This window comes from Vidua macroura, chromosome 5 (genome assembly GCF_024509145.1).
Source record: "Vidua macroura isolate BioBank_ID:100142 chromosome 5, ASM2450914v1, whole genome shotgun sequence".
NCBI classification, from domain to species: Eukaryota; Metazoa; Chordata; class Aves; order Passeriformes; family Viduidae; genus Vidua; species Vidua macroura.
This window is the reverse complement of record NC_071575.1, coordinates 49,429,745-49,445,319: the sequence shown is the minus strand read 5'-3', so window position 1 is coordinate 49,445,319 and position 15,575 is coordinate 49,429,745. Positions and strand designations below refer to the sequence as shown.

Sequence of the window (15,575 nt, the reverse complement as noted above, 5' to 3'; positions counted from 1 at the left end):
GTAAACCCTTCAGTATTTAAAGAAAATGTAACTGGCTTCCTCTTTGGATAGCTAGATATTTGGTAGTACTGGCTCCAATTGCTCATTAAATCTTTAGGTTAGATACTTCCCAGGATGTTACATCACTATTTTTACAAACTCCTATGTATCATCAGTGCTCATCTATTTCTGTGAGTATTCAGACAAGCAAATTGATCTAGATAAAGAATAGCTTTAGAAGGTGGCAAGAAGACAACAACCAATTTAGCTAAAAAAAGAGCTTTAAACAATTATTATTGCTTCCTGCTGCTGACAGTTTTGTGAGGCAAAAAAGCCTTCAAACAGTTGGACAAACTCCGAGAACAAAACTGTGAGAAAGGAATTACCCCATGTCAGCAGCAAACTGCCTTCACAGTATCTCATAAACCTCACCATACCCACGGGTATAACTTCAAACAACAAAACAGCATCCCAAAACATGCATCATCTCACATAAACATGGAACAAAGGCAGCGACTCTGGTAGAGAGACAATGAATATAAATGTACTGCTTCAACTGCCTTCCTACCAAGCTCAACTGGAAATTCACTGCACTATCCAATTCACTTCTGCTTCTAGAAGAGCCAAGGAAAAAACACTGTAAAAATGTGGTTCTGTGGCACAGGAAAGGAGGGGCACATTCCATACCTATGGCTTTGACTGAACAGACATTTCCTTAATTGTAATGCCTAAAGCTACATTGCATCTGGAGAACATGTGTTTTCCTCAATTACTTTTAATACACAAATATTTAAGAATATGTAACAGTACTAGCCCTTAACAGTGCTGCAAAAAGTAAATCTTACACAACGTGTGGTAATTTAGCTGCATTCTTTCTACCTGACAACCTGACTTCAATAATGAGATTTATTTTCACAAAAATAGCCACTTTGAAAGGTGGTGGATACTTCACTGTAGGACCTTTCAGCAGAAGAGTATCTAAATATCATAAAAGTCTCCATCTTAAAATCACTTTACACACCACATCATATTGGGAAGATTTAAAAAAAAACCCAAACTCAAAACACTGTCACTGTCACTGCATCAGACACAGATAGCAAAAAGGAATATGAAAGGAAAGGATATTAATTGAGTAATACACAAGAGTAACCATTAAAGAAATAAGAGAAGATAAATCTCCCCCATGTTATTCTGTAGTTATTCTTATTACTCCTAAGCATATAAAATTAGAAACATTTTATTATATATATATATTTATACACAGCTATTTATGTATATATTGTATAATATATATATTTATATGCAACTAATTATAATTATATATAAATATATACAATTGTAGCTGAGCAACTGCATACTTAAGCTGATGGATCAGATAGACAACAGATAAGCAGCATAAAAAAATTACTTCCTTGCAAAAAAAATTATTTCCTTGCTGTCATTCACTGAAAATTGAAAAAGTAGTAAAATTTTACATTTAATGAAAAGCAAAAGCATTAAGTTTTATTTGAGAAGCAAATGTTACAAGAAATGGCTCACTAAGACTTCACAAAGAAAGAAACCAACAGTGTCATCTCCACATAAAAACCCAAGACGTCCTGTTACAGGGACATGAACACACATGATCCTCAGTTGCAGCATCCAGGCCTCTCTTTCTCAGCAGTCTTTACAAAGTGGTATCCACTGTCAGCTAAAAAGCACTTGGTTCGTATTTGCAAAGTATTCTTCTACTACAAAGCCCAAGTTTTTAAAGTGATTCTTCTTCCAACACCGAGATCATTTGTTATAATGAGATAGCCCAAGGACATTAAGCCCAGATTCAACAGCAGTGGGGAGAGAAAAGGAACACAACAAAGCTTGCTCTATGAAAATCAATAGACTAAGGTACCACCATAACTGTTATGTCTCCCCTCCCAATTCCAGCATCTTACAATTCTAAGTTACCTATTCAAGGTTTTAATGCTTTCTGTCAAGCTAAGAAAATATTGAAAGTATTTTACATTTCAGAATTTTTTTACTCAAGGATTAAAAAGTAATTACCACATGCTCAAAAACCTGCTTTCATTTCTCAACAAGCACTTTGAACTCCTTTACATCCCACTTCCAGAACCTGAAAGTGAATAGTATTCAGGTCTGCCTGTAAAAAATACATGGGTTTGCTAAATAATGCAGCTAAATCCCTTTTCCTGTTCCTTTTTGACTGCCAAAATTGAAACCAACTGAAAACAGAATTTCACAGCAGAACTGTGGGTTGAAGACTGTATTGGTAGGAGGTAGAACCATATCCATTATATCATAAATTAATGTTTCCAGTTTCATCTCTGTATTTGCCATAACTTGTCCTATTACTCTATTTTTCCTTCAATTTGTTTCTTTTATCTACTTGAGCTATGAGGTTTCCTAGGCAGCAAGCTTCTGCAAGAAGTTTTGAGAGTACAGAGACAGCAAGAAGGGGGCTTTTGATGGTCCTGAGATGCCACTGCATTATGAATACCCTAATACTCCCTAACATGGTAGAAGTCAAAATTCCCAAAGGGTACCTGATTTCTTCAAACTAGTACTAAGGAAAAAATATATGACCTGAAGTCTTAGAAATCACTGATCTTTAATTTATAATAACAGGTTTCATTTGTATTCATCATCAAGCTTCAAGTAATTACTTTTCATTTGTCAAAAAGGCAAACAATTTTGCTTTGCACAGTAACTTACAATGGAGGTACACAGTAAAAGACAAGCAGCACTGTATACAAGCTGCAACAATTATAAACTAGGGTAAGTTTCTGACTGTGGGCTTAGACAAACATTGCAACACCTCACCCAGAGAGCTAGTACAGTCTCTGTTCCTGGAGATACCCAAAACTCAAAGGGCAAGTCCCTAAGCAACCTTATCTAAGCTGGCCCATTTTGACTAACCAGCATTTGAGTTACCTTCAGAAATTTCTTCCAGACAGTATGAGTGTAGAAGAAAACCAAATAATTATTTGCAGTTACATATACAGTATATGATCACTTCTTCAGACAGTGTTTAACAGTTTCCCAAGGGAGTGATTAATCTCAATGGTATTGATGCATTTTTAGTTAAAAATAAAAACCTAAGTCAAGACAACATACTATCTTCACACACATTTTCATGTATATCCTGAGATGGACATGAAAATCTTAAATGTTGGAAGGCCTCCAATATTCAGAATTATATGTCAGTCTGAAAAGCACTCCTAACTTCCTCATTCTTACTAAAGAACTTCATCAAAATGTTATCAAGGACACTTGCAAGACTTAAAGTTTACTTTATAGATTACAGTGCCATTATACCCAAAAAAGGTTATTCAAATGCAGCTCCTACTCATCTAGTCTCCAAGTCTCATTTGACATAATTCTGAAAGTCAGAATTCTAAATCCTTCCAAAATGAACGATGTAGAGCACAGGAATTGCTTTAACACATGTAAATTAGAAAAGTAACAATTTTTTTCTGTCAAAAGTTCTGCTATTGCTTTCAAAGACGTTTTAGGAAAAAGGTTTATATTTGCATTGAGAAAAGTACCTGAGCCTTTCACATTGGTGGGCTTGTACACGTAAGTGCAATTTGCTGCCAAAGTATTATGCTGTAAAGAAAACATTATAGGTGAAAGATTCATTTTACTGGCATAAACTTTTCATTCCAAAGCACTGAAATAAGAAATGGGTTTTCCTTAATCTGACAAAACTACACTGCAGAGTTTAGTTTAACTTTATTAGGTCAATTAGGTGTCAAAATCTACAAATTGAAGAAGTTACAAAGTTACCCAATGCACCAGGAAATACCTGGAAGCCATCCAGGCTCACTTTGACAAATGGGACAACTTCCTCATTATAAGTGAAGTTTTCTTCTAATCACACTGTTAAACCCCATCTTTCTGAAAAAGTGAAACTACTGGGATATAAACTTACTGAAAGAGGTGTAGTTCCTTTTTTCAAAAAACATGTTTGACAATTCCCATATTTATTATGTTCAGCATTTTAAGTAATGCAAGAGCTAATTTAGTATTTCAAAACTTCATGTGTTATCCTTTCCTCCCTGAAGGCATCCTGATTTTCTGAGGTCATATCTCAAGTCATACACAGCTATTTAACTCCTGTGCTTTGTAAATTTGCATTAAAAACGAAATACCCCAACCAAATATACAGAAAACATGTCCCTTCAAGTCACCAAAAATGGACTAGAAAACACTAGTTTTATGAGTTTTATGATTTAAATGTTTTTGTGGTGTTTTTCATTTGTGCCATTGTTTGGAAATGAGTATTTACATTAGCAAATGCAACTTTTACAGTAAAATCAGTACCTTTAATTAATTATGGCCTACACTCATGTAGATAAATTGTACCTTTAATATTCCCACTAATAAGCTAATTAATTTTTATGTATGTTTATTAGTTTTTATGTAGCTACAGGTAAGAAAACAATTTCTAGATAAAACAATAAAATTGAACTGCAAAAAATGGTTACTAGACTTTAACAAAACTTCAAATATCCTGTGCACATGAATAGGTTTTGTATTCAAAACCTGTTAAGTGATGATGCATTATCTATAGGAAGGGTGCCGAAGTGATGACACTGTTGCTTGAGAGCTCAGGGCTTCAAGATTTCCACCTCTTACACCCCATTTTTAAATAAACAAACTGAATCAATAAACAAACAAACTTATGTTATTCAACATACCTAAAAGCTTCTGAACTTTCAGTGACCTACGTGAATAATGCAGCTACAAAACACCGTGGATCACGAAAGCTGTCTTTAGCATTGGAAAATTGCTGCTCCTGGATGCTAAAACCAGTAAATTTCACTGGCAATGGTCCAACTTCATATCTTTGGATCCACACAAATCTTACACACCTTATTTGCTACAAATGGTCCTCATATTGTTGCAATGATGCAACACTCGTGTAATTGAAGGAAAAACAAGGCTTCAAAAATCTCTTTAAAAATGGGAATCTGAGGAACAAGATTGAGTTCAAAACTATCTTGAATATTGAAATGCTCTTTCTGGTTCTTATCCTTCCTTGGTTTTAAAGATTATTTACCTGAACTGTAACAATCTGGTTTGCTATTATTCCAATTATGCCCCTTTCTATATTCTCAATTATGCTAAACACTGCTGGTTTTAAACTTGAATTATGCTACAGCTAAACACAGTCATCTTAAATCCAGCAATACTAAGGTACATGGAACTGCTTACTGCCTTTGTAACACTTAAAATATTTTGACTAAGCATGAAGTAAGATACGAAGCAAAAACCTTTCTGAACTTGTCCTATCATTACATCACTCGATTTCTTACTTATTTGTGCTCATACATCATTACAAGTCTGAGACAAAAAAAGTTCTGTTATTTGGTTCAACTTCTTTTATCCTTGAGTTTGAGGAGTTTCAGGGTTCTGGTTATGTCTCTACTGAAATTATCTACAAAGCTACATCACCACCATCATCTGCATCAGCCTTCAATATTATCAGTTCTGTATTACGGAAGGAAAGTATATAAAGGAGCAACGTGATTTATTTCTCATGAAAATCAATGTTTGCCTCTTTGCATCTACTCCTGCATTTATTTATAGTCCCAACTGGATGAGTGAGAAGGGTGTGTTTATCAAATGCCATCCAGCTGATTTTTTTTAAGCTGAGTAAAACTGAATGCTTGAAATAGCATTTTTGTTGTACAACAACAGCATAACTTAATGCATCAGAAATAAAATCTTAAGGTATCACATGTCTATTTTCCACGAGTTTGCAGTGTTACCCATCTTTGGTTTCTTAGCCAATAAAATATACTCTCAGGCTTGGAAAATTCCACTCATACAGGAAAATCAATTTTATATGGGACTGATAGAGAAATCAATTTAAATTTACAATGGATGAGTGCTCATTCCGTTCACTTATACCAAGGCAGGAAGAGTCTCTATGAGTCTCTGCACTCATTTTTGGAGAAAAGAAAAAACTAAATCAGTGAGTGGAAGAAAGTTCAGAACTTAACTCCATCAGCCACAAAAGCACAGGCAGTGCTGCCAAGATCATACAGAGACAAGATAAAACTGCCATTCTGTCTTTTATTATTTGACAGGACAAGAAGCAATGGGCATAAAATGGAACATAGGAGGTGCCATCTGAGCACAAGGAAACACTTTTTCACTGCAAGAATGACCGAGCACTGCCACAGGTTGTCCAAGGAGGCTGTGGAGTCTGCATCCCTAGAGAGCCCCAAAAGCCACCTGCACACAGTACTGGGCAACCTGCTCTAAATGACTCTACAATATGATGCACAAGGATCCCTTCCAATCTTAACCATTCAGTGATGGCAAGATAACTCGTAGTCAAAGTATTTTCAGCATACCTTCTGGAACAATGTACTTGAATAATGTTACTTGTATTTTCTATAAGGGGCTAGAAAAAAATGCAATTACCACTTGTACTTCTGGATCACATTACTACCTGTATCAACAGAGAGGTGGCCTTGAAATGTGATTTAAGTAGAGGAAGGCAGAGTCTTCAAACCTCTTGGGAAGAGGATAGCAAGATCTAGGTGCTATACACTCCTATTCATATTAGTGCATCTCTACTTATAAAACAGGGCCAAACAGAAAACCTGTCTTACTGTAACCACTTAAGATATTTTAGAAAACCTTCTAAATTCAAATAAGTTTGAAATATCATCTTTGATGCCTTCGACATTTGTGTCATCTCACAACTTCCACAAACATGAAAATATAAGTTTTTAAAGTGGAAAGGGAGCAATAGCATGCATTACATAAAGGCAGAAGCAGGACACCATGTACACAGAACACCACACCCTAGCTTGAAAACAGGCAGCTGCTGTGAAGCTAGATCCCCCAGAGGATGACAAGGAGCAGTGATAACTGAGGTCTCACAAAACATCCTGCTCCTTTTGAGATTTTTCCGGAAAAATCTGCCTTAAATTTGAGTTTCCAACTGCCACAAAAAGAGTACACGGTACATCTCTAACACAGTCCCTCTGCTCCTTGACCTCACACTTCCCCAGTTACTGCCTCCTAGCAGGAAGCAAAAGAGCCTTCCTCATCCCCACAGCTTCTTCCTCTCGTAAATCCCACGTATCCCATCTCCTCCCGGAGCCGGCGGGGCTGGCCGGGTGCTTCGGAGCAGCCGGCTGGCAGGGGCACGGCGCCTCGGGAACGGGAAGTGGAGGTGGGGGAAGGGAAAGCCTTTCCGCGTCTCTTCTGCCTCTCCCTGCCATCCCCGCGCCCCGCACACCGGGCGGGGGCGGCCGCGGGGACCGGCGGTGCGGCCGCCACCCCCGCCGGGCCCCGGGCGCCGCCCCCGCCAGACCCTCACCGTACAAGGCGCGGCGGGAGATGCGGCCGGGCCGGGCCGGCCCTGCCCCGGCCTCAATCCCGACCCTCCGCCCGCCCCTCCTGCGGCCGGGCCCGGCTGCGCGGCCACGCTAAAACAGGAGCCCCGCCGGCACGGAGGGACGGAGGACAGGAGGGCGACGCGGCTCGGCGCAACCTAGCCACCCATCCCTACCTTCTCCTCGTCGGACAGCTGCTCCTCCAGGTCCGCCATCTTCCCGTCCGGCTGCGCCCGCCCCCTCCCGCTCCTCCTTCCCGGCAGGAAGGGCGGGACCCGCGCGCGCTCCGCGCGGAGGCGGTGCCTTGTGCGCGCGCGCGGCGGGCGGGGATCCCGGGGCAGAGGGGCGCGTTGGGAATGGAAAATGGGGGATCCCGGGGCAGAGGGGCGCGTTGGGAATGGAAAATGGGGGATCCCGGGACAGAGGGGCGCGTTGGGAATGGAAAATGGGGGATCCCGGGACAGAGGGGCGCGTTGGGAATGGAAAATGGGGGATCCCGGGGCAGAGGGGCGCGTTGGGAATGGAAAATGGGGGATCCCGGGACAGAGGGGCGCGTTGGGAATGGAAAATGGGGGATCCCGGGACAGAGGGGCGCGTTGGGAATGGAAAATGGGGGATCCCGGGGCAGAGGGGCGCGTTGGGAATGGAAAATGGGGGATCCCGGGACAGAGGGGCGCGTTGGGAATGGAAAATGGGGGATCCCGGGACAGAGGGGCGCGTTGGGAATGGAAAATGGGGGATCCCGGGGCAGAGGGGCGCGTTGGGAATGGAAAATGGGGGATCCCGGGGCGGAGGGGCGCGTTGGGAATGGAAAATGGGGGATCCCGGGGCGGAGGGGCGCGTTGGGAACGGGAAATGGGGGATCCTGGAAGGGTTTGAACTGCAAGTGGAGTTGAGGGCAGCCAGAAGTAAAACTCACAAAGTCAATTAGTTTCGAAAAGACTTTTGAGGTTATCGAGTCCAACCTATGACGAGCACCAGCTGTTCAACAGACCATGACATCAGTGCCACATCCAGTTTCTTCTTAAACAGCTCCAGGGATGGTACCCCCCCACCTCCCTGGGCAGTCCATTTCCATATCTAATCGCTCTCTCAGTGAAGAAATTCCTCCTAACATCCAAAATAAACCTCCCCTGGCACCGCTTAGGGCTGTATCCTCTTGTCCTGTCTCTGGTTGCCTGGGAGAAGAGGCCAACCCCCAGACAGGAGGAGAATATCCAGGTTTCAGCCCCCAGTGTAGCAGGTGCTCAGTGGGTGCCCGAGGCCTGGGCACCCCACAGGTGCTGGGGGAGGTTGTGGGAAGCTCAGTCTAATATCAGCGACAGAAGTGTGTGAAGTGATTTGTACTGTAGAAGGTTGGACATGGAATGGCATCAATGGGAGAAAAATAAGTAGATTGGAAGTTTCTTAGTCTTCAGACTAAGACATCGTGAAGAATGTCATCCAGCAATGTGACATTGTGGCTACACAGGGACTTGGGATGATGACTTGCAAGGATGGCCTGTGGGCTAGTGGTTACTCTTTGGTAACATTTAAAAAGACAATTTCTTAATGTCCAGCACAGTGTACTTCATCTCAGTTATGATGAACAAGGAAAAGCTGATCGTTGATAGGAAAATCACAGGTACTGAGATACACCTAAATCAGTCATGGTTAGTGGTGTGAATGTAGCCAGCTTCAAGCCAAAGGATTTGTCATGCTATGGAGTTCATCCACATCTGTCTTTCTTGCATGAGTATTTCTGCACAAATGCTGCCAACGTGCAGTAGAGCAAAATATGCCTATATCTGTAGAATTTTTTAGGGCTGTTACTCTAGATGCTGTAGGAGGACTGTCGCATGAAAGTGAAGGAAAATGAAATTGGACAAAAAGTGGTTCAAGCCAAATGTGGGTATTCTCATGGCACAAAGAAAGCCAGTATATAATGCAAACATGTAAATAAAATAAGTAAAAATAATTAATGTATAGGTTGGACAACATGGCTGGTTCAGGACAGTTGAAGAAAGATTTAAAATACCTGAAGCCATGGAGGATAAAGATAATGAACAGTAGTGTATTTATGTGAGGAACAAGATAAATGACAACTAAAGCTAATGTTTGATAAGACCATTGCTAGATTTAGAGTTAAGTATAGAACAGAAAATGTGCATCTAAGGGATATCTGGGTTTTGAATATTTTGTATATATTATAGATTTTATATCTCAATAATAAAAGGTAATAGTCTGTAGCAGAGAACAGCATTGTACAGCATTCAGTGTCATGCAACAGTACTTTACGATTTCCACCCAGGAGTCGTAAGATAAACTGCCTGAGGTCTGTGAAATGCATCTGTTAATTTTTAACACACCTTGGGATTTGCCAGCTGGGGGATATTGCCATGTATTGCCATGGGTATTGCTTTATTTAAAATGTATCAGGAAGATAGTTCAAAAAGGTAGAAGGTCTTCTCAGATAAATGTGAACAGTTTTCTTGTAAGTTAATATATCTGTCTGTTGGATGTACCATGTTTACACCAGATTTTTCTTGGAAATTTGCTGAAACTAACATGATGAAGTGAATGTTCACATCATAGAAACTGATGTGAATCTTCTTAATAGTACCCACACAGGTACTTTACCGTGACCTTAGGAGTTAATGGGAAATAAATAATCGTGTAGAAAATAATGTGACTTTGTGGCTTTGTTTTTTGTGACTAAAGTATTTTGGACTGTTTGTGTGTCTCCTCAGGAAGAATATGGAATTGTCAGGGGGATTTTAAAGGAGGACTGAAAATAATCCTGGAGATGCAGAAAATATTTCAGGATATGAGGCTTAAGGATGTCAAGACTGAGAAGTGATTTTGGATATAGCAGTGATACATGAGTTAGTTTGGAATTTAAACACGTCTTCTATGAAGTCATATATCTCTGCCTGCTGTTTTAAATTGAATACAGCCAATTTCCAACCAGTAAATCTCATATACAAAATTCATATTTTTTCATGTGTCAGTGTCTCTACACATTGATCTAAGACTAATTTGCACTACAATTACACACAGAACAGCAAAATATACTGTTGCTTACTGCTAGTAAGCAACATGTCTTAGCAGTTGTCTAGTCCCACTGTGTGAAGCTCACTGTGGGCTAGCAAATCTGTCTGATGAGCAGCATGTGGTTTAGTGATGTAGTGGGAGAAAAGTTAATTAATTATAAAAAGAACACACCCACTCCCCAAACAACAGCTACTGAGTTTTACTTAATCTGATCAGACATAGTAGAGCTACCAGTCAAGTACTGTGCTGTTTTACTGAACTGCTTCTGGTTTTTTTTTTCCCTGTATTGACTCTGTAGAGCCAGACCCACGGCCCTTGTATAGCACTGGGAGGAACAGCACAGAGCTCCTCACTACAAGTTCTCCCCGCAGGGCTACCAATATGGCTTGAGAGAAGTGCAGTTTCTGTGCTGAAGCCATCCTGAAGACTGGCAATGAGGTGATTTGGCATAGTGGTTAGCACAGCCACACCTCTGTCCTTCTGCACTGGCCCTGAATGTTGAGATAAACAATGCAGAAAAAAATAAATCACTTTTTCATTCTTTTTCATCAAGGCAGGTGATTTACATTTTATCTATTGCATCAGCTCAAAGGAGAAACTCATGAGAGGTGTATTTGGGGCCTACTTGTTTAACCTGGATGATGTACTACATTCTGTAGATTTTCTGTAATGAAAGATGTTTTATAAGAAGTCACTAATCTTCTTTGCTTGACAGTACTTCCTTTTACATTTCAGCAGGAAATCAGGATTCTTTCTTCAGAGAATTTTGGATTAAGCCCTTTTGCAAGTCTGCAAATCTTATCAAACAATATATTCAAGGAGTCAAAGGACAGGTAAAGAAAATAAGTTGGCCACTATAGACAACATTTTAATAGCTAACAATGTGGCTTTTAAAAAGCTAACATACTAAGACAGCAAAGATAACTAACACTTTTGGAGAAACCTACAATCAGTTCCCCTATGTCTGAAGAATACAGGCTACAGAATCAGTAGAATGGTCAAATAAATCATCTGTAAAAAGTTTTGTTGAGTATTTAAAATTGGATTATTGGTGAGCATTTTTGATATTTAGCTGATAAACACCTGAGTCTCAGCTCATGACCCTTTGCTTCTATCAACAGGGAGAAATAAGCACTCCAAAGGTGAGATTCATCTGACCTAGTTAAGACACCTGTCTTAGGACAAAATTATTGTCTATATGAGTTCAGATGCAGCTGTCTAAATATTAGTACCTGTATTATGACAGCCAAATCCCCTTTTACTGGTAGAAGATCAAAAGGAAAGAAGGTGATGGACCAGTGAAGAGGCCCAAGGGCCAAGGGAAGAGCACAAGGGGCAGCTGAAGTTAAAAAGCTAAGGGAAAGGAGAGAGGACTACACTTGTAGTTCAGAACTGCTCTGTGCTCCCTAGGGAAGCTGAACTCAAAGTGGTAAATCACATATTTATGCACAAAGGACTTTGTACCAAGATGGCTGTACTTCTGTACTGCCTTTATTGCAGCTCCTACTCAGACACCAGGAATGCTGTATTGGTAGCTCTTGGTAACATGGAGATGGAGTACAATTAGGATTAACAAAGGAAGAGGACAGGCTGGGCATTAGGAAACAGACCAGAATCAAAGTGTAAGGGTTCTGCACCCCATAAAGAGGACTCTTAAGATAGCAGTGTGCCTTACAGCAAGTCCAAAACTTCTCCAGCCTGAACCAGTCTCACTCTCTTTTGGTGTACCTATTTGTTTGCCTTTGCTCTGTACCAAGATAGATTGAGAAAGCAGCAGGAGAAAGCAAAACTGAGGAGAGAGCAAAGGAGCTGGAGCACTGCTCTTCCCAGCCATCAGATTGTTACAGGAAAAAAAAAGAATTTAAAAAAAAAAAAAAAAAAAAAAAAAAAAAAAGAAGTGTAGTCTTCTAGCTGGATTTATTTACTTTAGTTCTAAAGGAGACATTGTTTGGCAATTTTATTTTTCAACAGGAAATGGTAAATGTGCTGATTTGTTTAATGAAGTTGAAATTCACTGTAGGAGTCCAAATTCCTTTTTTGTTTTATTCTCTGTAGACCTGAAAGTCTCATGTAGATAAAATCTCAATAAAGATAAACCATTCAAGCAGATGTGAGTAAAGAGCTGAGAATTTCTGGGCTAGTGTAGAGAAAAGTGCCTCAGAGAGTCAGTAGTACTTCATGCTGCTTAACAGTGGTGTGGGGCCTTAATTTTTGACCTTGTGAACATATTGGAAGAAATAGCAGGAAGAGAAGGTTGGATTTTGAAATAAAATAATTTTATTTTTGAATGTTGGGCATCTGAATCATAAACAGCATAAGCACTTGAGCACACTTGCTTCTGACCTCAATAATAGTCCTGAATGCTAAATATTTGTGAAAGTTAGGACAGCGTCTGAATGTATTTGTAGGAACATTATTTCTATAATCTACTTTTGAAACAGTTGCCATGTTGTGTATTGATAAAATCACACTGGTCTATTAAAATATGTTTCTTTTGTTTCTGTAAATTTTTTGTTTGTTGGTTGGTTTTTTGTTGTTGTTTTGTTTTTCCTTTTTTGTTGTTGTTCTGCAGTGTTCTGTTTAATCAAAGACTGGTTAAGACAGTGGTGCAATTTGCCTGTAGCAGTCAGGACTTACCTGTGGCCTTAGAGCCGAAGATCTGCTTCCTTGGGAGAGCTGTCATTTCTTAACACTGCACTGGATGACAGTGAAACCCCATTAGATGCAAAAGATACTGGAGATTTTATCTTGCCATTTGACTTTAGCAGAAGTAGTCCTATATATGACTGTAGTAATTGCATTGGTCTCAATTTTCTGTTGTCATAGAAAATTTGAGATTGCAAGAGAGCCAAGATTTTACCCACATGGATTCTGAAGCTGATGATGACTGTGGATAAGGTCAGGTAAATAAAATGAGCAGGAATCAAGGAAGGTTACAGATAAATGTACAATGTGTCTGAGGGAATGATAAGTTTTATATCACTATACATTGCCCCAAGATAGCATTCAACTTGTTTGACTTAAACCCCTTACATTTTCTTATTCTGAGGCCTCAATTCTACACTTAATTTGGTTTATAATGGTACAGAGGTCTGTTGCAAAGATTAGTATCAGAGGCATAACAAAGTTAGTGCAGAAATTACCCAGTGTATTATTAATTTAATAAGTTCAAAACAAGCATTATTAATCAACAAATGCTTGTTTTGAACTCAGCTGTGACCAGCTTCATAGGCTTAATATTGACAAACCCTGTTTCAATTGTTTAAAAGGAAGAATTTGCCCCCCCCAAGTATTTCCACTGTTCATTATCTCAATGGGAATGAGTTTTTGATTAAATTAACAATTCTGTTTATTCCCAAGAAGTTTGTAAAGAGGGAAAATACTTTTTGTTGTTGCAGTAAATTGCATTATAGGGGTAGTTCTCCCTCAGCTGTCATGAAAACAATTGACAAACCTCTAATGCAAACCCAGAGAAAATACATCCCACCATAATGTCCTCAACAACTCCCCAAGAAGTAACTTTTTGAAGAAGAGCAATTTTAAGAAGAGCAACTCAGAAAAAAAGTAACACAAAGATTAAAGGTCTGATTTTACTAGTTTCATTTCTCCAAGCTCAAGAAATGCACAAAGGAATAATTACTAAAAAAAATGCTGTCATTTTCCTCTTTGTGGCACTTTAGAAAGCATTTTGTATGGATTAACTGGGAATGGAAAATCTCAGAACTGTAACTGCATTTTGGTAGTAATTTTTTTTAATATCTTGTAATATCTAGATGAACTATTTTGAACCAAAGAAAATGTTTTTGACCCTGAAAGGGAACAAAGTTTTATTCCACACATGCTTTAACCAGTTTTCCAATTTTTAGAGAATTGCATTTGCTCCATACCTGTGCCTGTTTTAATTCCTGTTGCTGTGCTATAATGATATCCCTGACTGATATGGATCAGTATTAGTCTGAGAAAAAGCCTAGTGTACATGCTTCCCAAATGGTAAGCTCAGGCTTTTGCAATCCGTGGAAACTTAGTGCAAATACTGTGCTCCACTTCCTTCCTCACAGTAATATTTTGAAGTTCTGGCTTTAGTCTCTCATGTCAGATCATGAAATGCAGCAAAAAAAGAAATCCCCTGTTTCTGTTGTGATGTGTAGGATTAAGTGATGAAGAGCTACAAGCAGAAGTGGGATATCTAGAAATGTAAAGTAACACCATCTAGTGTGATGAAGAGGGTTCTCTAGTCTCCCTATTATTTGTTTTCTAAATTTTTGTGGCCCTTAAAAGCAATTTTTAGGGAAAGTGGGAAGAAGAGCAGCAAGGTGCCTTTATAGATGTTTCAGGTACAACACAGGACAAGACAGTTTTCTTGGAATTTAATGGTAGCAGAAGATGAGAGTTTGATAACCTATGAAAGACCTAGAAGGAAAGATGGTATAGGTGGTAAGACACAGGTGGACCACTGCCTTCCTGTGCTGCTTGCTGACACGATGATATTAAGAGCTGTTTTTAAACCTGGTTGTGCTTACATACAGAACTGCTGTATCTGAGTCCAGCTTCCTCATACAACTTGTGTCATCACACATGCTTTTCCAGCTGTCCCCTTGAGCAGTACACGATGGTCGGAGCTGCATATGTTAATTTCTGGTGGTGTCGCAGTGCGCTGTCGTGGTGTGCTGGGCAGCGACAACAGAGGTGCAACCTTCCTCCCGTGAGCTCTGCTATTCCCAGATATCGCTTGGTCCGGCGCAGGAACAGATAACGACGACACGGGACTTGGGGTAAAACTGGATGGATTTACCAGGTCCACGACCTGGGACCCCAAGACAAAAGTGGGGGGGGGGGGGGGGGGGAGGGGGGTGTGCAGAGGTTTTTATAGGGGGAATGGTATAGGGCAACTAACCAATGAGGGCATGGCAGAGAAGGAATCTAGGGCAGGACTAACATTCTATAAACCTATCAGGGAGAGCAGGGGAGGGGGATAATACAAAGCAACAAATGGGGTATCGAATACTACAAGATAGACAAGGAACACTCTGGGAAAAGGGGTAGGGATAGGGAGGATTGACAACTTGGGTGGGAGGAAGTTAGGGAATGGCCTGGGGAGATTGGCAACTCAGGAGGGGAGGAGATTAGGGAGGAGAATAGTGGGCAAACACAAACTTAAAGTAAAAACCACACCACAGCATGGTGGTTCTAGCTCTTCATTGCCACTTG

General features: G+C 40.1%; 1 protein-coding gene and 1 long non-coding RNA gene across 3 annotated transcripts in view; one reads left to right on the top strand and one right to left on the bottom strand.

Moving 5' to 3' along the window:
* Nucleotides 1-7,599, bottom strand: part of CAPZA2 (capping actin protein of muscle Z-line subunit alpha 2) — a 31,721-nt gene extending 24,122 nt beyond the window's left edge. Inside the window, exon 1 of the mRNA XM_053977276.1 lies at nt 7,511-7,599. Coding sequence (XP_053833251.1) covers nt 7,511-7,549 — 39 coding nt within the window. The 5' untranslated portion in view covers nt 7,550-7,599. The remainder of the gene's footprint in view (nt 1-7,510) is intronic.
* LOC128807145 (uncharacterized) overlaps nt 7,308-15,575 on the top strand; it is a 28,104-nt gene continuing 19,836 nt past the window's right edge. Inside the window, exons 1-3 of one of the 2 annotated variants that reach the window (XR_008437063.1) lie at nt 7,308-7,540; nt 11,103-11,200; nt 13,194-13,270. This is a non-coding gene — a long non-coding RNA (uncharacterized LOC128807145). The remainder of the gene's footprint in view (nt 7,541-11,102; nt 11,201-13,193; nt 13,271-15,575) is intronic. The other variant, XR_008437062.1, reaches the window with a different exon arrangement.